This window comes from Pyrgilauda ruficollis, unplaced genomic scaffold, assembly GCF_017590135.1.
Source record: "Pyrgilauda ruficollis isolate IOZ18807 unplaced genomic scaffold, ASM1759013v1 scaffold14, whole genome shotgun sequence".
Classification (NCBI taxonomy): Eukaryota; Metazoa; Chordata; class Aves; order Passeriformes; family Passeridae; genus Pyrgilauda; species Pyrgilauda ruficollis.
Window position 1 is genome coordinate 9,199,546 of NW_024512543.1, and position 21,824 is coordinate 9,221,369.

General features: G+C 54.8%; 1 protein-coding gene across 2 annotated transcripts in view; it reads left to right on the plus strand.

Moving 5' to 3' along the window:
• Positions 1–763: 763 nt before the first annotated feature.
• DGKZ (diacylglycerol kinase zeta) overlaps positions 764–21,824 on the plus strand; it is a 46,771-nt gene continuing 25,710 nt past the window's right edge. Inside the window, exons 1-3 of one of the 2 annotated variants that reach the window (XM_041459846.1) lie at positions 764–1,327; positions 8,584–8,682; positions 20,761–21,561. In XM_041459846.1, the coding sequence (XP_041315780.1) occupies positions 792–1,327; positions 8,584–8,682; positions 20,761–21,561 (1,436 nt within the window). In that variant the 5' untranslated portion in view covers positions 764–791. The remainder of the gene's footprint in view (positions 1,328–8,583; positions 8,683–20,760; positions 21,562–21,824) is intronic. The other variant, XM_041459847.1, reaches the window with a different exon arrangement.

Here is a 21,824-nt window from a genome sequence, read left to right on the forward strand (position 1 = left end):
ACGTTCCCCAGAGCCCTCCGGGGGACGTAGATATAAGGTACCCACGGAGCTGGGCTCTGCTGCCTTCCTCTTATTGTTGGGGGGTTAAGGTGCTGTGGCGAGTGCTGACAGCCCGTGATTTGGGGGCTGGGGGAAAGGCTTCCTGTGCTTGCCCAGCGCCCTGCCCGCAATCCCCTCCTCTTCTCGCAGTGCCTGGGCTTGCGCAGCACAAGCTCCCAGCCAGGATGTCCGTGGGCTGCTCGAGCGCTTTTGACGCCAAGCCTGTGAGCACAGCGGGCCAGCCCGGCTTTGCCCGAGCTATCGGTTTCGGGGAAACTGGCAAGTGTGTCCCCATCCCCACCAGTCCTCCTGGAAACAGCTGGTGTTCGAGTCTGCCAGTGGGACCTGACCCAGGGTGTTAAGGGTCGGCAGGAGCACCGTGCAGCGGGCAGCCAGGGCCCTGTCCTGGCAGCCCCCACAGCCCCGGCTTTCAGCCTGGCTCCACACCCTTGGGAAGCGGGGAAGCTCTCCTTGAGGCCGGCACATTTTCCATGCAAAGGAGGACTGGGAGAGCTGCTCTTTTCCTGGACTGGCAGCCATGGAGAGCAGGCCAGCCCCTGTCCCTGCCGCTGCCCGCTGAGCAAGCGGTGTCACTGGGCTCAGGGAGAAGCGGGGCAGGCGCTTGTCGGGCTGGGTAAGAGCCTCGCTGCTGGCCTCGGCGACGAGGCCGGTGGTGGCTCCCGGTCCCTGGAGAGGGCGGTGGCGGCGGCGGCAGGACTGCTGGCTCCGTCCCCTCCGTCCGGCGGTGAACAATGGGGGGCGGAGGCGGAGGCAGGGGGAGGCTCCGCTTCTGCCGCCGAACCTCTTCCGAGCGCGGGGCGGCGGCAGGGCTGACACGCGGCTTCCTGAGGCGGCGGCGCCGGGCGCGGGGCCACGGGACGGGCTCCGCCGCCGGCCCCGATCCCCGCGCTCGGCAGGCGGCGCTGGAGGCGCGGCCGCCGGTGCCACCGGTGAGCGGCCGCACTTCCTGCCCGCCGGCCCGTGGCCCCGGTGGGGCGGGAGCCCGAGCCGGCCGCGCCCCCCGCCCGCCCCCGGTGCCCTCCTCTGGCTCGGAACTGCGGTGGCGGCGGCGCCGAGCCTTGAGCTCGGCCATGCAAGCGGCTCGGCCCCCGCCGTCCGGCGGTTCGCTCTCCGCCGCCTCCTCCGACACCGCCGCCGCCGCCGCCACAGCCGACACCTCCGGGGCGTCAGGCAGCGCAGAGCCCGAGTGGGGGCCGGCGCCGCCGCCTCCACTGGGCCGCCGCCACAGCAACAAGCGCTTCACTGGCCTCAAGCTCTTCGGGCGCAGGTGAGCACCGGCGGGGCGGGCGGCGGGACGGCGGGTCCCGCCGGGCGGCGGAGCTCCGGATGGTGCCTGCGCCGCCGCTCCGGCACCTGGCGGCGGAGCGGGATCGGAGGGAGCTAGGCTCTCGGGCAAGGGCTGGCTGTAGCATCCGGAACGGAGGCGGCGGAGCACCGGCTCCCAAAGAGCCTTCCCCCGCTGAGCCGTCAGCAGCCGCCTCACCAGGCCCGGTCGAAGGGTTGACCCCGGCTGAGCGCAGCCGCAGGGGGATGCGGGACAGAGTGTGAGGATGGAGCGGGGTGAGTTTGCTTTTCCCTCCTTTCAAGCTCTTGGGCACGAGTGATGGGAAGTTGGGGAGCATTGCCCTCGCTGAGTGCGCTGTCGTCCCCGTGGAATCGGAGCCTCGTCTCTTGGGGATTCGCTTCCACCCGCCCAGAACTGCCTGTCTCCATCCCCGCACGCCTGTCCCGTGCTTCGCCTGCGACACTGGCAGCCCTGCCGCGCCGGGGGATGGCTGTGCTCGTCCCGTGCTGCCGGCTGGGATCCCGGATTCTCATGCGTCCGTCCCAGAGACAGCTGGGCTCCTTGTGCCTCCCTTAGCCTCTCTGTTCGTCTCGTGGGCTTTGGACCATGTAAGCGAAGTACCTCGAAGTACCAGACCCTGGTACCTCTGCTATCTGGAGGTCTTTGAAAACACTGAATAACTGAGGTCTGAAGGAGCCTCTGGAGATCGCCTGGTCCACACTGCTGTCTCAAAGCAGGGTCGAATTTGATCAGGCTACTGATGTTGAGTTTTTGAGTGTTGCCAGGGTGTAGAGAACACAGCTTCCATGGACACCCACTCCCACTCTGCTTCAGCTACTCAGAATTTTTTTTCCTCTAATAACAATTAAGTTTCCATTGTTGCAGCCTGTGCCTGGTCTCTTTCAGGTTGTCACCGTTCATATCTGGGCAGCATCTGACCCAGTCTGCTCTGTACTTTCCCATCAGGTTGCTGGAGACAGTAATAATGTTCCCCCTCAAACTTGTCTGCAGGCCAAACCGCCCCCATTATCTCATACTCTCCTTGTACTTGGTAACTCTTACCCCCAGCCATGTTGGTGGCCCTGTGACAAACTTTCTACATCTCATGGGTATTTTTGGTATATGGGAGCAGTTGAAGCAGGACGCAGTGCCACCAGAGCGGTATCACACATGCTGAATGGAGGGGAAAGGCTCCAATTTCAACCTCCACATCCAAGCCAGACCTGGGAGTGGATGGCTTGCAAGGTCACTCCACCACAGAGTGATGTTCTCTGCTCTGGTTTCAGAGCTTTCAGCAATGGCTGCCTTGAGCTCCTGCCAGTCTCTGGCCTGTTCCAAATACTGTGTGGCATCTCTCTCTGAGTCCTTGGGCTTCACACTGCTGTTTCTGCAATGTAGGTCAGAGCCAAGGGGAAATTCTCCACATGTGAACAGCGTTTGGCAGCGTGGACACATGTGGAGAAGCAAAGTGGAATGGCAGGAGAAGCTGGAGGAGGCCAGTAGGCCCACCAAGACAGCTGGAAATGGCCACGGGGTGGTTTAGTGCATTCTTGCCCTTCTGCTGCTGATGGAGGAACCCAGTTCTTCCCCCTGGCTCAGGGTGATGAATGCAGCACCCAGAGCTGCAGGGTAGTGAGGAGAGGTTCCCATGAACCTCTGAGACTGAAGGGGCTCCCACTCACACCAGTGGGAGGTAAACTCAATGGGAAGTCATGCAGGGTAATTGGCTGTGTGCCACTGAATTCCTGCCCACCTGAGCGTTGGAGCAGAGGATGGCATGAAGTTTCTTCACCTCCTCTGAGGGAATTACAAGGGAAGGCTGAGCTACGCTTCCTTTTGTCAATAAGTACAGCCGCCCCTACCCACCAAATGCTTTCCAACAGCTATCAGTGAGGAAATTTGTACCCACTTCTATTCTGAGCTTTACCCAGAGCCATATGTGGCTGGGAAACAGGCCTAGAAGAAGCTTAGGTAATTGGGAAGAATTTGCTCACTGGCACGAGTGGATCTCTGGAGAGCCCTGGCTTCAAGGAGAGAGATCTCCTGAGGTGGACACCCTGTGCTGGACTCTGTCTGTAGCAACACTGGGAGGCATGGCAAAGGGAGGCAGGGGTCTGCAAAATGGCAAGAGAGCCTGTCCTGTCTCCAGGGCACATGAGCCCTGAGGGGATTTGAAGCAACAGAAAGGTGAGCCCCCAGGCTCTGGCCTCCAGTGGTATGATATGTGTTTTGCAAGCAGGCTTATTTCTGTACCTTGTAATTGCCTTAAAGGAGGGTGGAGTAATTGGCTCTAGAGCCTACAGAGACAAGTGCACAATACATGCATCCGGCATGGATGGGTAATTCTTTTAATTGGGCTGATAAAGAGATTGGGGCTGATCAGATAAGAGGTGGTTAGGATTAAATTGTCTTTCTAGGTGCCCTGTTTCTTGTGCTATGAGTAAACTGCAGTTTACCCTTTCCAGGGAGGAACTGGGGACAATGCCTGTTTCTTGCTTGCCCCTGTGCCAGTGGAGTGGGATGCCAGTGAAATGAATCTTCCCTGTGGGCTTCAGAGCTTCTGTAACAAATCACCCTTCAAAGGAAGTATGTGTAATGGCTGGTGCGATAGCATAAGCAGGGGCTGTAAGCACCAGTGGGGCAGCTGGCAGTCCAGCAGAGCATGAGACCAAGTTTTTGGCTGTGACCCCTCAGCAGGTCTTGTGCTGGAGCCTGCAGGTGAGCCTGGGGGTGCCTGCCACTGCCCCAGGAAAGGTTTGTGGGTGGCACAGCCTGTGGGTAAACGGCACTCAAGAAACTGAGCCGAGCACCCGCCTACATCTTTCTGGGACGTCACTTGTCACTGTCTTTCTTTCAGCTTGATGCTTACATCTATGTGAAAGCTGAGAATAATGTACCACTGGGACAGCAGCCCAGCCTTCCCCATCCCTGCTGTGTGGGGGGTGCCCTCGAAGCTGCTGGCCCTTGCACCCACTTTCCCCCGTGCAGGTGTGGCAGAGAGGCTGTGCAGTGGTGTAAGGCCCAGGTGCCCTGGGGGAAGACCAGATGGTAGTGAGGAGCCTGAAGTTTGTGCTCTGGCAGGCTGACAGCAGTGTTTCCCTTGGGACAAGCTTTTTCACAAAGCACCTTGCTGCCAGCTAGCTGTTGAGCAATCATCTTCCTAGTTCTCCTCCATGCATGCAGATTTTGTATGCCTCAAGCTCTGAAACCCTCCAGCCTCTGTTCCACATCCTGCTCAGAGGTGGTGGCTGGGTAGCTTTGTCTGGGCCTGGGCCAGTGTCACCTGTGGGAATCCCCAGCTGTCCCCTGCAGTGATGCTTGGGCTTGTTTGCAGGGCAGATGGGAAGTGCTGAGAGAGCTGTTTCTGCTCCTGAGTTTGCTCTATGATATCTGCTCAGGGACTTTTTTTTCTGGGGGGAAAATAAAGCACTGGGCATGCAGTCATACCTGTTGGCAGCCAATGCAGCCTCACAGCAGAGCCAGGCTGGGACAGCTGCCAGCTCACAGTGGGGCTGTGAGATGGGTCAGGGAAGGATCAGCATGGGAGGGTCTGACTGCTTCCAGAGGGTGAGGTCCTCCATGATGTGGACCCTACCTGCCACTTACCTTGTCTCTCCAGTCCCAAGCACTCACTGGCAGCTCCCCAAGATCATAGCAGGGACTGCTACAGTGACATGTGCCTGCTCAGAGAAGGTGTCAGGACCTTTAATTTTAGCCTCATAGAACGGTTTAGGTTGGAAGGGACTTTAAAGATCATCCAGTTCCAACCCCCCCACCATGGGCAGGGACACCTTCCACTAATCTTCTTAGGAGTTGGAGCATCCTTTCCAGGAAACACTGTAATCTCCTCAAGGGGCTGAAAGGAGGAAGGATGAGGGATCGCTTCCCTCCTTTGAAACAAAAACAATAGGAAGAGTCAGGCACTGAGAGTGGAGACAGGTCTTTGCAAGGATATGGTGTTGAGAGGGAAGAGGCAGAGCTGTGGGTAGTGCAAGCAAGGGGAGTTTGAGAGCTGTTTGACTGTGTGAGTTCTCTTGGGAACTAAGGAGGTGCTGGTAAGGGGAGGCCAGCCCTCGGCAATGAGGACGATGCTCTCACGAAGGGCAACCTGAGCTCTGGCAGGTGGTGGGAGACGCAGTGTAGAATTTCCTTCACTCATCATCATGCAGTGCCTGGGGAGCAGACAGTCTCCCCAGAGACTTGGCAAAGCCTCTGAATTTAACTTGCAGCTCTGCTCTTAGTGGAGCTCTATTTTCTTTTCCCCAGGTGACTGTGTGAGCTGAAGCTCCTGAGTTATCTCTCAGGCATGCATTCGCTTGCTTGCGGGTTCTTTTAAACCAGTGCTGACTTTGAGATGCTGAGTTCAAGAGTAGAGTGAGTGCTGCAGGCTAAGACTCCTTGACCCTTGGGCCCACGAACAATCGTTTTTTGGAAGATGTGGTACTGGCAGGTGAATGGCTTCTGCTGGAGACTTTTGGAGGTAGAGACTCTGGTGCAGATCTGGCTTGGCAACACAGGCTAGACGTGGAAATAGGGGAAACCTGTCTTGCTGGTTCTTGAGCTGGCACCAGGCTCTGGGGATAATAAGTGGCTCTTTGCAATCCTGAGTTCAAGAGCTTTCTCTAGGCCAGCTCTCCAGTAATACAAAAGTATACTCTGTGTATCTGTTGCAACCTGCAGATCCAGCAGCAGCTGCAGCCGATGTTTGGGAGCTGGGAGGCTTTCTTCTCCCCATCAGGACTCCAGGTGGAGGGTGAAGCTCTGCCAGGGCAAGCAGTGAGGCTGCGTTGGCCAGGCTAGAGCTCAGTAGGGATGGAGTCCTGTTCACACCAGATGTGTATGTGTTACACCCAGTGCTGTTCTCCTCCTGCCTGCAGTTTAGGGGTTGATGCCTTCGGGTGCTAATTCTGTACTTAACTGTGAGCTCTGCCCCAGGGGAAGCTCTTCCTCCTTGTGCCAGGATGACCAGCTGAGAGGATCTCTTTCTGCTCCCTTCGCTCCCAGAGAGTAGGAGTTAATGGGCCTCCTGTCTCAGTCCTGGCTGCCGGGCAGGTTGTGCTGTCTGGGTTAGCCTGTGAGTTCCAGTTTCTACCTGTGACCATTGCTCCCGTGCCTGGAAATAGCATGGCTGAGCTTTGCCCAGCTGATGGCTGTCAGCCCTTCCCAGTGGTTCAGGGCCTGGGGAAATGAGCTAAGCATGCCCCACCTCAGAGAAGCCCTGCCCAGCTGTGAGAACTGGAGACCTGTCTGTGGGGGGACTGCAGGATGCTGCGCAAGCTGTGCATGCAGGGTGGCAGGTACATGGCACTGGTGGAAAAGCCCCACTCTGGGAGCAAAAGGAGGTCTGGCTGGACATAGTCCCATCCTTTGGCTGCTGCCCTGTCCTCTATGTGCCCCGTGTTGGTGGGAGATTCCTTTGGCATGTCTCATGGGCTGTTGCTGGCTCCCTGACATTATGGCATGATGCCAGCTTGTGGCAGGCTCTAGTCCCAGCCACACGCAGGGGCACCCAGCCAGGGTGTGAAAATCCCACCCAGCACCAGTAGGCAAGAGCCTAGCTTTGCCTTTTTCCTGGCTCCACTCACCCTGTCTTCCTTTCCCTGCTTCCCAGCAGCATCTCATCTCATTGCAGGGCTGGAGCAGCCCTGGCTCCAGCACATGCTATGGCTTTGAAGAAAGTCATATGTCCCATCTGGCTGGCCCAGGAAGTCAGGGCAACTAACATAGAACCTTCTTGCAGAAGGTTTTCCCATTGTTTTGGTGCAGCTTGGCTTCCACAGGAAACGTGTGTGCCAAACAGCCTCGCTTGCCATTGTCAGCCCAGGTGTGGATCCAGAGCCAGAGAGCAGGGGGACTCCTTGCTGCCTGCTCCCCACTGGCTGTGGAGGGCCCCGTCTCCACTCTAGGGCAGGACTCTCCAACGGGATGAGGATAGAGAATCACGGGATAGAAGTACATAAGATGGTTTGTAGCCTCCTCCTGAGCTCCCAGCCTCTGGCTGTGGCCTGTAGCCATCCAAGAGAGGGAGCACAGGGCAATGCAGATGGCCACATACCATCCCCTCCATGTGAAAGTTCCCACTTGGTCCGATTATCTGTACATCATCCTGCCTTGCTACCCTGGCTCTGGCCAGGAGCCTCACAGATCCAGGGCTAAGCCTCTTACTGCCCAAGCTCGAGGTCACCACAGAAGAGGACATCGCGTGGGGCACTCTGGCAGCTAGCACATGGCAGCTGTCACTGCTGAAGTGTAGCAGGGGGTGGGGTGGGTGTTCTCTGCAGAGATTTTGCACCGGTGTGAGGCTGGCAGATGGCAGGGTTATGAAGCTACAGGGCTTCTGTCCTGTGAGAGCTGCCAGGATGCATGGAAGGAGGTATCCTGCTCCCCAATTCAACTCCTGGCAGGGTTGCAGGTCGGCATGGGGCCAGGAGATTTTCCAGCAGAGGCTGAGGATTCCCCACCTGAGCTCAAACAATGTTACCCGCCCTCAAGTTTTCTTGTTGTTTCAATGAGTGAGGAAGCAGATGTGGTGGAGGGATCCCAAGAATGACACTTCCCATCTACACTGGGTCGCGAAGAGCTTTGCTACGCAGCCCCTGGCTGGTGGTAGTCGGGGCTCCTAAGGGTTGGTGCCTGTGCACAAGGGCCAGAGAGTTGGGAACAGGTGAACCACTCTGCCCTGCCCAAACAATGCTTCTCCGTGCAAGGCATGGAGATTGCCTTCATGATTTATTTGAAATTCAAATCCATGAATTTCGACCCAGCAGTCGAAGTAAAAGAAAGCAGCCAGGAACCAAGCCAGCACAGGGAAGGATGAAGGGAAGCGGGGCTCTCTTTCTGTGCCAGCCTGGCGCTGGTCCCTGAGTTGTGTGCTCTCTTGCAGCTGTCTGGGTTGGGCTGGAGGTGGGCAGTTGGCTGGGTCTGAACTGGGCTGGGTTAGCATCCCAGATGCAGGAGTGTGGTGCTTCATGTTTGCTGACTGGCTCTTTAGGGAAAAACAGCATTGCTGACTCCAGCTTTATGGGCGAGTTGCCTGCATTGACCTTCATGGCTGACAGCATGGGTGGTGGCCCAGGTGCCATTGGAGCCCCTGGGATCCGCAAGTGCCAAGGCAAGGGGAGAGCATGTGGTGGAGAGATGGCACTGGGGCAGCAAAACTGGGGTGGGGGAGGATAGTGCCGTGTGCTGAGCAGCCAGGCGTGTTCATGGCTTGCTGACCACTCTCTTTGTGTCCCTAGACTCCACCTGCCCCACAAAGGTGTCTTCCCTTGTCTCCAGGGCAGCCAGCCCAGCCGATGGGGATCCAGGAGGATAAAGCACCGGCCAGCGGTGTATAAGTATGTGGTATTTTTATTGCCTTGCACAGGCTGTGCAGTCCCAGCAGCTGCTGCAACATTTCTTTTTAAAAGCTCTCCTCCCTCCCACCCACATCTCACCCCACTTCACCCTCATGTGTCTGTACTAACCAAGGCCACCAAAAGCCGGTCTGCTTGCCTCATGCCTGTGTCACTAACTTTGTTCTAGAGAGCAGCTTGCTACTGGACTTTGATCAACTAACATGGCAGCTTCTGTTTTGCTGGAGTTTGGATCGAAGGTCAGTTGAGCTCTTCCTCCTTTATGTCCTAGCCAGTGTGGGCATGAGCACCTAGACCCAGTGCATGCTGAATGCTTGGAAGACCTAAGGTGACAGCACTGAGGGTGGTTTAGCTAAATGACTAAATTAAATAATAATAAATAATAAAATTTAGCTGAACCAGTCTGAAATTCAGTAAGGCTATGACTGCCAGAAATGGTGGAAAAACAGGGCCTGGGAGACAATCATCATTGCTGGGATGTAGTTGCTGTGTGGGAGCCAGTTCCTAGGCTAGCCATGGTGTTGGGAGCCATTACCTCATTCACAAGTGCTCCTGAGGAGATGTGGAGGTAGGGACAAGTCCTGGGGTCCATTCCTGGTCTCCCGATGCCTTGGTCTTTGTAGAGCAGCACATCAGCCTGGTCAGGATTTGGCTGCACTTGTGTGAGTGCCTCAGCAGAAGACCCTTACTGCTCTTCCTGGCTTCTGCTACACAGTTTCTCTGCATGGCATCCTGGGCCTTACTGAGTTTGCCACACAGTCTCTTGTTTGTCTGATATTGTAGACACAAAAATCTTGTCGCAGGGCTGCTTGGGAGTTCTGTGGTTGGAGGTGTTGGGAGCAAGAGGCCGTGTGGCCAGTTAGTGCTCTTCAGAGGGGAGGCAAATGAGTTGGAGAGGTCCAAAGAGCCATGGGTTGAACACCAGAGGGCACGGTCGCTCTTTGGAGCTCTGGTGCTCTGCTGTGCAACTCCAGCCCTTTCCCTGCAGCTGACTTCAGCTGGGTGTTGTGACATGTCCCTTCTGCAGGGTTGCTGGCCTTGACTCATCGCTCCTGGTTTTGCTTTCCTCCCTTCTGCAAAAAAGGGATTGGCAAAGCATCTGCATAGAGCTTTTTTTATGCTGTTGTGGTTGAAGTGGCTGGTGAGCTTGATGGCTTAAACTGGTCAGCTGCTGCTGTGGGCTAGCTGATGCTCAGAGGCAAGCCTCCAGCCAAGGCAGCTGTCAGCCAACTCCCCACTGCACAGGCTTGCGTGTCCTGGTACCACACAGAGCCTCATAATGGCAGCCACCCAGCTTCTGCACCTGGAGTTTGGGTCACTCCTCCCACACAGCAAGTCTCTGGAGCACCCAGTGTCTCTGTGGGCATGAGAGGAGGAGCTGAGAAACGCGGGAAGCAGAGCAAGGCAGCCCTGTGTTACTGGTCTGTACTAAAGTGCTAGTCCATTCCACAAAGGGGGACAGTGGTCTGCGCTCTGCATGGGCATTGCTTCTTCCCCTCTCTGAAGGATGATGAGAGAAAAAAGCCCATCAGTGATTCTGGGGATGTTAAGATGAAAGAAGAAAAGGAAGCACATAAGACCAGATATGCTGAGGTCATTTAGAACAAAAAGAGTGGAGGAGAAAAAACCCCAAGTTTTACTCCTGCCCTCCCATTTGTTGCAGTGGGACAAGCTGACATTCAGCAAAGCCAAGAAATAATAGATTTAACATTGTTAAAAGGAGTTACTTCAATTTTGATGTGAGGTGCGGGAGAAAAAGACTTAGTCACTTGCTGTCATGAGGTGAAAAAGTGAAACCAAAGGTTAGACATTATATCAGTAACAAGGTCACAGTTAACAAATGCCACTTGTGTGGCATGCCAGCATGTGCTTTGCTTAGTCACAGGGTCATGATGAAGGCTTGGGAGGTGTCTTTCCTGTCTCAGGCTTTGTGGTGTAGAGAGATCACTGTGGACTGGGTTTCTCAGGGATGCTGAGCAGTTCTCCCCCTTGCAGACAGCTGCAGGGGCTGCTACTTGTGATGTGGTTTCAGGTGCGTGGGACCAGGATCTCCTCACATGGAAAGTCTTGCTCAGGGCTGCGTGGGCTTGGGGAGCTTCTTGGCCTGGAGCAGTGGTTTCTGCTTGAACACAGCAGACTGAAACCTGTGACAGCAGCATTGGGAGCTGCTGGTCTCCATCACAACTCATTCATTTGTCTGCATGTTAACAGGCTGAGGGCTTACTAAGTCGCGGGAGTAGGAGGAGAATGGCAGCAAGGTTTGCATGACTGAATTTGAGGAGAGGGCTCTTAGACTTCCTGCTCCTGCTGCCTCCAGGGACTTGGAGAATTAGTGCCCTGGTGTCTTGGTGGTCAGGTTGATTTGGAAGGGATTTTGGGGCCACCTGGAATCCACCGTGGTCACTGTTCCATGGTGTTTCCATTGGAAAAAATAGCTGTTTCCATTTGTCAGTCTAGGTCCTGCCAGCCCAGGAGGGAGATAGGATTGTGGTGACTGTGAGGAACAGCAAGTGGTATCAGCAGGAGCCTCTGCTATGCATAGACCATAGGGGACAGGAAGAGCAGGGTGGTCATGGAGCAGTTGGAGACAAGCTGGAAGCTTGAACCCTCCCTGGAAGAGTTCAAGGCCAGGTTGGATGGGGCTCTGAGCAACCTGGTCTAGTGGAAGGTGTTCCTGACTGTGATAGTGGGATTGCAACAAGATACCCTTTAAAGTCTCTTCCAATCCAAATCATTCTGTGATTCTGTGCTAAGGTTCCTTGGCTGGAGGTGGGGCTGGCGAGGAACCACACATATCTCTTATCAGGCTACTTTGCTCTGAATGATTGACTACTTGCCACACATTCTAAATTTTCTCTTTGATAAAACATCCTGCAAGTCCCAGTAAGTGAGTCTTAACAATGACGGACTGGGGACTGTTCCTAGAGACCCTTCTGCACCTGGCAGCATAGCTGTAACAGTGCTGGGACCTGCTTGACCACTAGTGGCAGCTGGCTCTTTCCCGGCAGTGGGAAGAGAATTCTGAAGGATGTGTAGATAACCTGTGTGGGGAGGGAGGCAGAACCTTCCATCCTTCATTGGCTAGCAGTTTTGAGCGCAGAGAGGACTGACCCAGGTGAATACCTGCCTGCCCTGGGTATCTCCAGCTGCCTTTCCTCTCTGGTGTTGTGAGAAAAGGGCTGAATGAAATCCTCAGCAACTTTGGCAATGGATGGGTTCGCTCACGTGTCCTCCCTACCCCTCTCTCCCACTGATTCACAAAGGCCACTTGCTCTTTCTGTCATGGTGGAGATGATAGCAATGGTGGTAGCTCAGCCTTTGGGCCGGCTACCCTCTATGAACGGCTTTCGCGACACCCATCGGGGAAGGCAGCTGGCTGCCTTTGCCACACTGGCTGCAGCCTCTGTGACATTTTGTTATGATTGTGTTACTGTAGTCCTGCTCCAGCCCCAAGGAGCACTGGGCACCGTCCAAACACACACACATTCCTACACACAGAGGAGAAGAGCTGTCTAATTTTAGCCATGACATGTAGGCGAGGGGAAGGGGCAGGCAGGAGGGGGCAGAGTGTGAGAGGACAAGATCTCAGCTGCAGCCTCCTGCACTGACTCACTCACTATGGCCTGTGTATGGGCTCTCGTCGCCTGGGTAAATGAGCGAAATAACAATAGCTGGTGACGCATCGTAGAGTGAGCTGGCCTTTGGCATGACCTTCCCTTCCTCTCTGCAAAGACCAAAGAGGAGATGGGTTTTGTGGCCCCAAAAGAGAGATGGGTTGTGTTTGGCTGTGAGCAGATCCCTAGAGGCAGCTGGGGAACCCGGATAGTGGTGAAGCATGACGGGGAAGTCCCCAGCCTGGCTGTGAGAGGTCCCATGGAGGGTTTTCACGATGAGAGAAGACACAAAGCTCCTGAGACATCTGTGGAGCCTGCCTGGACCAAAGACTAACTCAGAAGCAAGTTACCTCCTGTGCACGAAGACAGGCTCTCTGTGGCTGGCAGCCTGACTCTCATCAGCCATGCAGACCCCTTTATCCAAGTTCCAAGGAGTCAGGAGAGAATCGCCACTTTGGCGCGTTCTCCCCATGTCCTCCTGCTGCCGCTGCCAGGGAAGCTGCGCCATCCCCGAGCCGCAGTTGAGTGTTTGGAGAGCAGCTGGCTCCGTGGGGACCCCTCTCTTTCCGGGCCCGCTGTGGTGCATGCGCCTAAGGCTGGGGACGAGCCAGCCTCGGGGCTGCTCGGAGAGGAAGTGCAGTTGGCTGTTTTAACGAGAGCAGCGTGGGGAGGAGCGGAGGGAGAAGCCAAGCACTCTCTCCAAACTAGGACTTAGTAGGGGAGGGCTGGCCCGCTGCTGTGGTACAGCCACTGCCACCCACTCGGCACCTGCAGGACCCCTGCACCGCTCCGGATCAGGTCAAGGGGGCTTTTTCCCACTATCTCCCCTTTCTTTGTCCTGCTCGTCCCTCTCCCTCACACTTGATGCTTCTGTTTGTGCTGGGTGGGGGATGGGAGGGGACCTGGGTTGAGAGACAACCCTTAGTTTGTAGGTATGGCATTTGGTTCCAGACCACTGTGAAGGGCAGGGGAAGCAGACCCCAGAGTCATCCCCAAGACCCTGAGCTTTGCTTCTGTCGAGCGCTGTTTGCTGCCAGAGCCTGGAGCAAAGCTGATCCACAGCAGTCCCCAGGGCTCAGGTGAGGGGTCTGCAAAACACAGCCACCGTGGCACTCAGTGGTGCCTGTCTGCTGTTTCTGTGGGGTTGCCCTGCCAATGGTGTATTTCCAGCCACCCATCCTGCTGCTTTTGTCCTGACAGTCCATGTGGCATGGGGGTGGCAGCAGGAAATCTGCAGGTGGCAGAGGACAGGGAGCTAGGCTGTGCCTTGCCAGGACCCTCAGTCCTCAGTAACTTTGCTTTGGGGTAGTTTAGGAAAGCAGGACAGATTTGTGGACTCCTGGCATATCCTCTGGTGCTGGTGGCACTGTGATTCCCTGCTTATGCCAGGAGCAGTGGGATACCCTTCCTGATCCCTGCTGTGGGCTGGAGGGAGGCATGTGATTCCCATCTTTCTGATCAATGATCAGTGCATGTTGTGGAGTGCCTGAGGTTTTCCTGACTTTGCTTTGGGAGGTGCAGAGACTTAGTAGCCCTGGGAATCACTGCATGTATCTGTATCTGCCACACTGCAGCTTTGTTGTTACACAAGGTTTATCTCCTCCTCCCTGGGGCTGCTGCCCTGGGCAGACACTGTGTATTGCCCTGCCTGGGGCAGCACTGTGGCCAGTAGTAATTTCTGTGCCAGGATTTTGTCCTTGTGAGTTGGGAAAAACTCTGGGGCTGCTCTGGGAGTTTGGATCCAACAGCTGGGCTCTGGGACTGGCCACCCTTTAAATAGTATGTCCCTCCTTGTGAGGAACAGAGCTGTGTGTACTGAACGAGGGGACCACCTCTGGGTCTGATAATGGCAATCTGCAAAAGCAACCATGGTCTGAGTACCTAAACCGCCAGCACACCCTGGCTGAGGCCCCCGCTGCTTGGCTTCATGCATGTCACTCTGGAAAGGAAGCTCAGAGAGAAGAAACTCTCCAACTCCTTCCCAGCCTGCATCGCTAGTCCTGCTGATGGGACCAAAATAGAAACTGTGTGGCCAGCCTCTCCCCCAGCCCCTGCTCAGCCTCAGCCCCAGCACCATGGGTGACGGTGGTGGCTCATCCTCTGCGTTTCAGCCCTAGTTAATTCATGGCTCAAGGCTGTCAGTCTTGCTGTTCAGCTCCTCAGCCAAATGCAGCAACAGATTGTTTACATCAGTGCTGTCAGGTTTCTTGATTGCTGGGAGGCAGATTATTTACTGTAGTGGCGTATAAACTTCATAACATTATGATGGTGGAAAGTTGTCAAGGGATATAAATGCCCAAAGTCAGCCCAGGAGGCTCCAAGGAGATGGTTTTGGTTTAAATTAAGATAAAACACTGTCTTCCATGGATTTTGGGAAGGAAATCACTTTGTTGTAATGGGAACATTACTCTGAATGTTAGGGCTGGCAAACTCTTCACTTTATGAAGTCTGTGTGGAGGATCTGAGCTACTCTGGCAGATGTGCCTTAAAACAGATCTCACATTTGCCCTGAGAAGGTGGTGACAAAGGAGATGGCACCATGGCATCATGCAGAGCTGGGGGTGAGGTGGGATGAAGCTGCCATGAGAAGGGTGTTGGGAAAAATGCTAGGAACTGTATAAAAAGTCTCAGTCCCTTCTGCTCCCAGGCCCTGTTCTTCTCAGAAAACCAAATGTGAGCATTTTCTTGTGGAGGGCCAGGCATGAAGGTGAGATGGCTTTTGCCTTGCTTTGTTTGAGGCATGGCTAGGCAGTGTACTTCCACCTGGCTCTGCCACTTGGAGAAGCCCACTGTGACAAACTGCCAAACTGAGGTGTTTGCCTTGCTACAGTCGTTCCCCAAGGCAGCTGCTGGTCCTTGGTGTTGCATCTGTCACCCTAACTTGTTCATTCAAATAAAGTATCTTAGAAGTTGTATCTCCTCCCTGTGGTCTTCCCAGCTCCTGACTGGCTGTTAGTTGTGCTCTTGCTCAGCCCAGTACAAGATGGATACAGAAAGTCTACACTGATGTAGCTGCCTGTCCCTTGTGAAGCAATGCTGTCCTGGCACCTCCAGGTTGGCCACCCAGAGTGCTCAGTGACAGTGACAGTCTTCTGAGCAAGTTGTCAAACATGCTTAGATATTGCCAGGGGTGCCTTGCTCTCATGCCCATGCCCAGTAGCCCTGACAGGGACCTCTATGCATCGTGTGCAGGCACCTCAGGGACCACAGGGCTGGGAGGAGGTCCTCTGCAGCTGCATGCATCTGACCACCAGCTGGTTTCTAAGCACTTACCTTGCTTTCTCACTGGCAGAGATGTCTGAATTCATCTTGATCAGGTCCAGGACTCACTGAGAGATGAGCTGAAATGTATCGCCCTCTGAGTACCCTGCTAGGATCAGAAGCTGACTTCTGCAGCTTGGAGGGGCAGCCTTACAGTTGCAGCAGTAATCCCCTCCTCTGCAGGGTGACAGTGCAACTGAGGATGTCCTTATCCTTGTTCTGGGAGTACCATGCTCCTGCAGCCCAGAAGCCTGAAAGTGGCCCATATAGGTGGTGGCACTTGTTGCAGTAAGTCAAATGTATGCATCCTAAAATAGATGAGTACAGCCCATAGATCACTCCTCATGGTTCTTTGAAAGGCTCATGGCTTGGATGGAGCCTCCCCTCCCTGCTGTGAGGAGCCCCGTCTCCTTGCTCATACTGGACTCAGTGTGGGGGAGCTCCTGACTCTGTTTTATTTGTGTGATGGTAGGAGAGATGACAGCTGGAATGGAAATTCTGAGTAGAAGCTAAGTGCACAGTATGAGAACTTGCTGATTACTGCACACCTCACTGCAACCAAAGCCTGAGGGCTGCACCACATCTTGACCAGCATTTTCCCTTCCCCATCTGGCACAGGGGCACCTTCCTCAGCAGACCTCATCTGTGCAGGTTGCTCTTGTAAGGTCAGAGAAGCCTGGCTGGGGAGCCCCAGGGAGAGGAGAGGTCGGTGATGATGCGTGGGAAGCAGGACGGGAGAGCGGGGACAGGATCGCAGCAGGGGTGGTGTAAGGACAGTAGTGTACATGGGAAGATTGAATATCAGAGCACTGAAAGGGCATTGTGGGTTGTGCAAGCTTGTGATGGAAACAGAGACTGAAGGCAACCAGTGGTGTGCCAGCGGGGTAGGAATGAGCAGCAGCTCTCTGGATGTGCTCCTGGGTCCCTCAGTCACTCCAGTGCCCTGGCAGGGAGGCAGAAGCCCAGGAGATCTTGCTGTCACACAGGAGTGGCTTTTAATAACACACTCTCCTTTTGGCTGATCTGTACGAGTCAAGTGTCTCTGCCAGGAGAAGACAGCTTGTAAACTGAAGTGGGATTCTGCTCACACTCTGCCAGCTCTGGTGCCACAGCAGCTCCCCAGCACCCACAGCTAGCCAGGACGCAGGAATCCAGCCAGCTGCCATCAGGACAGGTACTCGTCATGGAACAGGGCAAAGCTTTCGGACTTGTTTCCCTGGTAGTCCCGTGGTTGGAAAAAATGCTTTCCAGTTGACTAACTGGAGGTTTGCTGAAAGGTCAAGAAGAGCTGATGGTGTTATTATGTCCAGACTTCTCTGTGGCTCAAGGCTTGTGCATTTAGTACCAGCAACATCCTGCAATGGGGTCCTCTTGCCTCCTTTGGTGCCAGGAGAGGGGTGCCAGATTTGTCACTGTATGAAGGTAACCTGAGATCTCTCTCGCTTCTGGGCACTGGCAGGCATAGACCAGGCTGCTGGAGGGACAAAGGGAATAATAATGTGGAGGAAGGGCCAAGAGGGTGTATGGCACAGGATCCCTCTGGCTATCACAGAGAGCCTCTTAAGTATGGTACATGGGAGTTTGCTCAAGGCTAGCGAAGCAAAGCAGAATAGTGGAGCTGAATATCCAGATTCTATTTGTGATGTGGGCAAAGATTATGTCATGGGGACACTGCATGTTTAGCCCTAAGAGTTAGCCTGTCTGGTTTTGGAACCACCATCACCAAATGAGGGATAACTGCTGGATATCTGGAGAGATGTCTCCATAAGAGCTATTCACAAGCTCTATGGCCACTGCAGTTACAAGATGCAAGTTTTTCCTCTTTGATCCCTGCTGTGCTTTCCAAGGGAGTTTAGATCTTGATGGGACATGTTCCTGCTTCAGCAGCGTCTCTGCACTGAGGCCAGGCAGGGTGTGTAGGATGCTTTGAGGAGTGTGGTAGTAGAAAACACCCCACCTTTCAAGAGCTCTGATTGCAGATCATGAGCAGACCAGAGCTGCTGTCACCTTCCTTATTCACAGAAGGAGATTGAAATGACAGTGTGTATCTGTTCATAAGTAGAGTTGATATTCCAGTACAAGCCATAGTACTTCCTTACTTTGCACCCTGCAAATGCCAGGCTGCCTCGATCCAGCCTCCTTACTTAACTGAGCCAAGTAATGTGCTCTACAGAGCAGCCACAGGTGCTGGCTCCTCTCCATCTTTTCTCAGTGACAAACAGTGGAGATGCCAGAAATGTGCTGGTGTTAGGACCGGGGCTTCCAAGGCTTAGCTCTTTTCAGGCTCCTCTCTGCCTATTGCACGGTTCCCCAGCTGCTCTGCACGCAGCTCTGCTAATGCATATGAGCCATGGGCAGCCCCAGCAATTCGTCCATCTGCTCCGCCAGCAGCAGCTCTCACACCTGAAATACACCATTTGGAGCTCAGGTTGGAAGTGAGATGCAAGAGGTGGGGATATGTACACCCAGCATATCTGAGCTGCCACATGCTGCTGTCATGGGCTGTCAGATGGCAATCTTGTAATAACCTTCACTACGGGTGGTCAGAGCTTGATTCCATGTGCCATTTACAGACAGCCCTGAAAATAAAAAGGTCCGCAGTCAGCTAGCGCTCAAACATAAATGTCAAACCAAGGTTGTAGCAGATTTCCTCACGAGACTGGTGCAAAAAGGAAGGAAGCTGTGTTAAGAGATCTTCCTGCCCACCGCAGCAACACAGTAAGCAGTGGAGCAGCTTTGTGCTGGTGGAATATCTGGGGTAGGCGGGAACAGCCATTCAGCTCATTTGAGGTGCCTTTGGTCAGTATGTCTCCTCCAAGAGCTAAAGCTGGCCAAAAAGGGTCTGTTGCAATGTGCCACATCCTTTGTTCTTGCTTGTGTTTTTTAATATGTTTTATTTGTTCAGACAGTTTTTAATACCTTTTGGTGATGATGCTCATTGGTAGCCATCTGAACATGATCCAGCGTGTGCCAAGTGGCCATGAAGGCCAGCAGTATCCTGGCCTGTGTCAGTAAGTGTGGCCAGCAGGACTGTACTCGGCACTGGTGAGGCTACACCTCGAGTGCTGTGTCCAGTTTTGGGCCCTCCTCCTGTCACTGAGGTGCTGGAGCACATCCAGAGGACAGTGCAGCTGGTGAAGGGTATATGGAACAAGTCTTAGGAGGAACAGCTGAGGAAGCTGGGGGCTCCTGGGAGACCTTATTGAGCTCTATAACTGCCTGGGAGGAGGTTGTAGCAAGGCGTGGGGTCAGTCTCTTCTCCCTGGTAACAAGTGATAGAACAAGAGGAAATGGCTTCCAAGTGTACAGGGAAAGTTTAGATTCTCTGATTCTGTGCTGTTTACTGTGCATCATCTTGCAGATAATATGGAGAGAGTACATGAATGGAGCACTGCAGTGTTGGGAACAGGCTGGAAGCAGGGTCATCAGCAAAATGCTGATGCCCTCTGCAAAGCTGCTTGGGCCTTGGCTGGATTGAACCTTCTGGTGACCAAGTACCTGCCTGCATTGCTTGCAATGGTAGGACTTGAGAAATACTTCTGAGGAGGTGATGCTTTTTCTTTGCTTTCAGTTCAGCCAGGCTTTAGCTGCCCTGATGCTGCTCTCTGGATGCCATTGCCTCCCTCGCTCCCTCCCCTACATTACTGAATACAGGCATGGTGACAAGCCTATAGAAACTGAAGAGCTGGCAAGGGCAGAGGAGACCAAACCAAGCCTTGTCTTTTCCAAAAGTACAAACTCAGTTTTGTACTCATCTATTAAGCCTATAGAAACTGAAGAGCTGGCTTCCTTGTCTGCAAGGGCAGAGGAGACCAAACTAAGCCTTGTCTTTTCCAAAAGTACAAACTCAGTTTTGTACTCATCTATTAAAAAGAGGTACATCCCAATGGGCTGCTTGTGCTACAAGCACTATCAAAAACTCAATTTTGTCCAGAAGCTAAAACCTATGTCCCATCTTACGTGCATTTCCCAAATAAACAGGGAAGAAGCTTCTGATAAATTCACCTGTTTGTGTGGGCCTTAGGTCATTTGACGTTTGGGCCAGAGTGATCTCCTGAAGGTTCTCTGATATTACTGACCCATAAGAATGTAAAAGAGCATGGGTAGAGAGGAAGATAGAGGAAGGGGAGGAGATGTCAGCCTGCGTGGTGAGCAGCATGCTCATGCCCTTGTGGTGGGTAGAGGAGATGCCTTGCACAGCATGGAAATCCTTGAGAGTGGTGGTGGTGGCTTGTGTGTGCTTGCAGGCTGCCATGATCGAGTCCCCTGCCTTGGGAGCAATTGAAGAGAAAAAGTTTGCTTCTACCAAGCTGTGGGTTTTGGTGGTTTTTTTAAAGTTGGCCTTGAATAAATCCTCTAGCAGCTGAAGAGAGGTGGCAGCTGGGGGGTGGGAATTAAGCACTGTCTCTGGAGGAGGGGAGCACTGGAGCTAGCCAGACTCAGCTCCTTCCACTGAGGCCTTTGTGTGCTGAGCCACTCCACTGAAGGTCTTGCAGCATCTTCCACCTGTGGCTTTCAACAGACTGCTGCAATGTCCAGGCAGCCTGTCAAGCTTTGAGAGCTGGGCATGGAAAGCATGAGCTTTCCATAAAGCTCTTTATTCCACGAGAGGGAAGTTTTGCTTAGGACAGATGGGATGATCTTCCTAACTCTCCTCTGCCCTGCTCCTGCCTCTCTCAGCTTCCAGCTCTCCCAGACCTCTTCTACCAAATTTTCCTGCCCTGGTTTTACTGGCCTGGTTGATTTTCCTCTGTACTCACAAGGGCTTAATTTAAATTTGCTACAAATTTGGTGGGACTGATACCTAGGCTGAGTGGTTCCTATGTGGAAACCAGGTGGATCAGCATCAGGAGAGTGGTAGGGGTAATGGAGGTGCCAGGGCTGATCGGCACCTTGGGGTGCACAGGGGTTCTGCTTAGTGGAGTGCAGGGAATGCAGAGGGTCCTGGCTAGGTGGTGACACCTGCCCTGCCATTGCAGCCCTCTGGGCTGAGCTGTGAGACTCGTGAAGCAGTAAAGTTGTGGGGAGCAACACTACCACATGCCTCAGGTAGCATTGCCGTGTCTCCCACTCCCTGCTTCAGCCCTCTATCCCTTGCTTCCCACTGTCCCCTTGCCCTGACAGCCACAGTGTGGCCTGGGACTCATAGGGGAGACTACTAAATTCCTGGTCTCTGTGTTAACAGCCACCATCTGGATGCAATGGAAACCTTTTTTAGGCGGCACTTTGGGCAGAAGGGGCTGCGGCGCAGCAGCGTGGTGGCTGTGCCCACGGGCAAGGCCAGGCGTCGCTCCCAGGTGGGGCTGCCCTCCACCTCGCTGGCCCAGTGCCGCCGCGGCTCAGGCACCCCAGCGGCATCCCTCTCCTGCTTGGGCCTGGTCCGGCGTCCCGGCACGCGTCGCCGCTCCAGCACCACACCGCCCTGCCTCAGCCCCAGGTTTGCCGTGCAGAAGAAGCGCGGAGGCCAGGCACAAGCCATTGATGCCCAGCTGCTGAGTCCCACTGTCCTCCTGGCCAGCCTTGTTCCCACGGGAGAGGAGGGGGACAGGGCTCACTGCACTGACAGCTCCACATCTGAGTCTCCAGAGGACGGTGGCACAGCAGCAGGAGCTGAGCAGGGCCAGCATGAGCATAGTGCTGAGGAGACGTGGCTGGCCATGCTGCCCCAGCTGCGCCCGCTCCAGGCGGGGCTGCTGTCGCGGGGCCCCCGCTGCCTGCGGCGCGCCTCCTCCCACCGCCTGCCCGCCGAGGCCCTGCACGGCCGGGCTGCCTACGGCCTGCCAGGCCGCTACCGCCGCCTCAGCCAGCGCCGGCGCTCCAGCGATGCCCGTCAGCCTGGGCTGCTCCCCTCTGGCCACCCACGGCTGCTGGCCCAGCACTGTGCGGGAGTGGCTGGAACCAAGCGCCCCTCTGCCACCATTGGCAAGGGTTTGGGACCGGAGCCCACCTGCCACACCACCCCGGACGGCTGGAGCCCCCGCCTGCTGTATGTATGGTGGCAGCATGCAAGCAGGCAATGCCTTGGGGAGGGGAGAGGGGGAGTGCAGACCCAGGTTTGGTGGGGAAGGAGGGAAAAGACTCAGCACCATTGGCCCTGGCTGCCGTTGGTTGTCTTGCAGTGCTGCTGACGTACCAGAAGCATCTTCCACTCGGGCCAATGCTACCACTGATTCTCTTAGTGTAGTTCCTGGGGCTTGTGGGTGTCCTCTCCTGTCAGGCTGGGACCACAGGAATGTGGTAGGCCTGGTT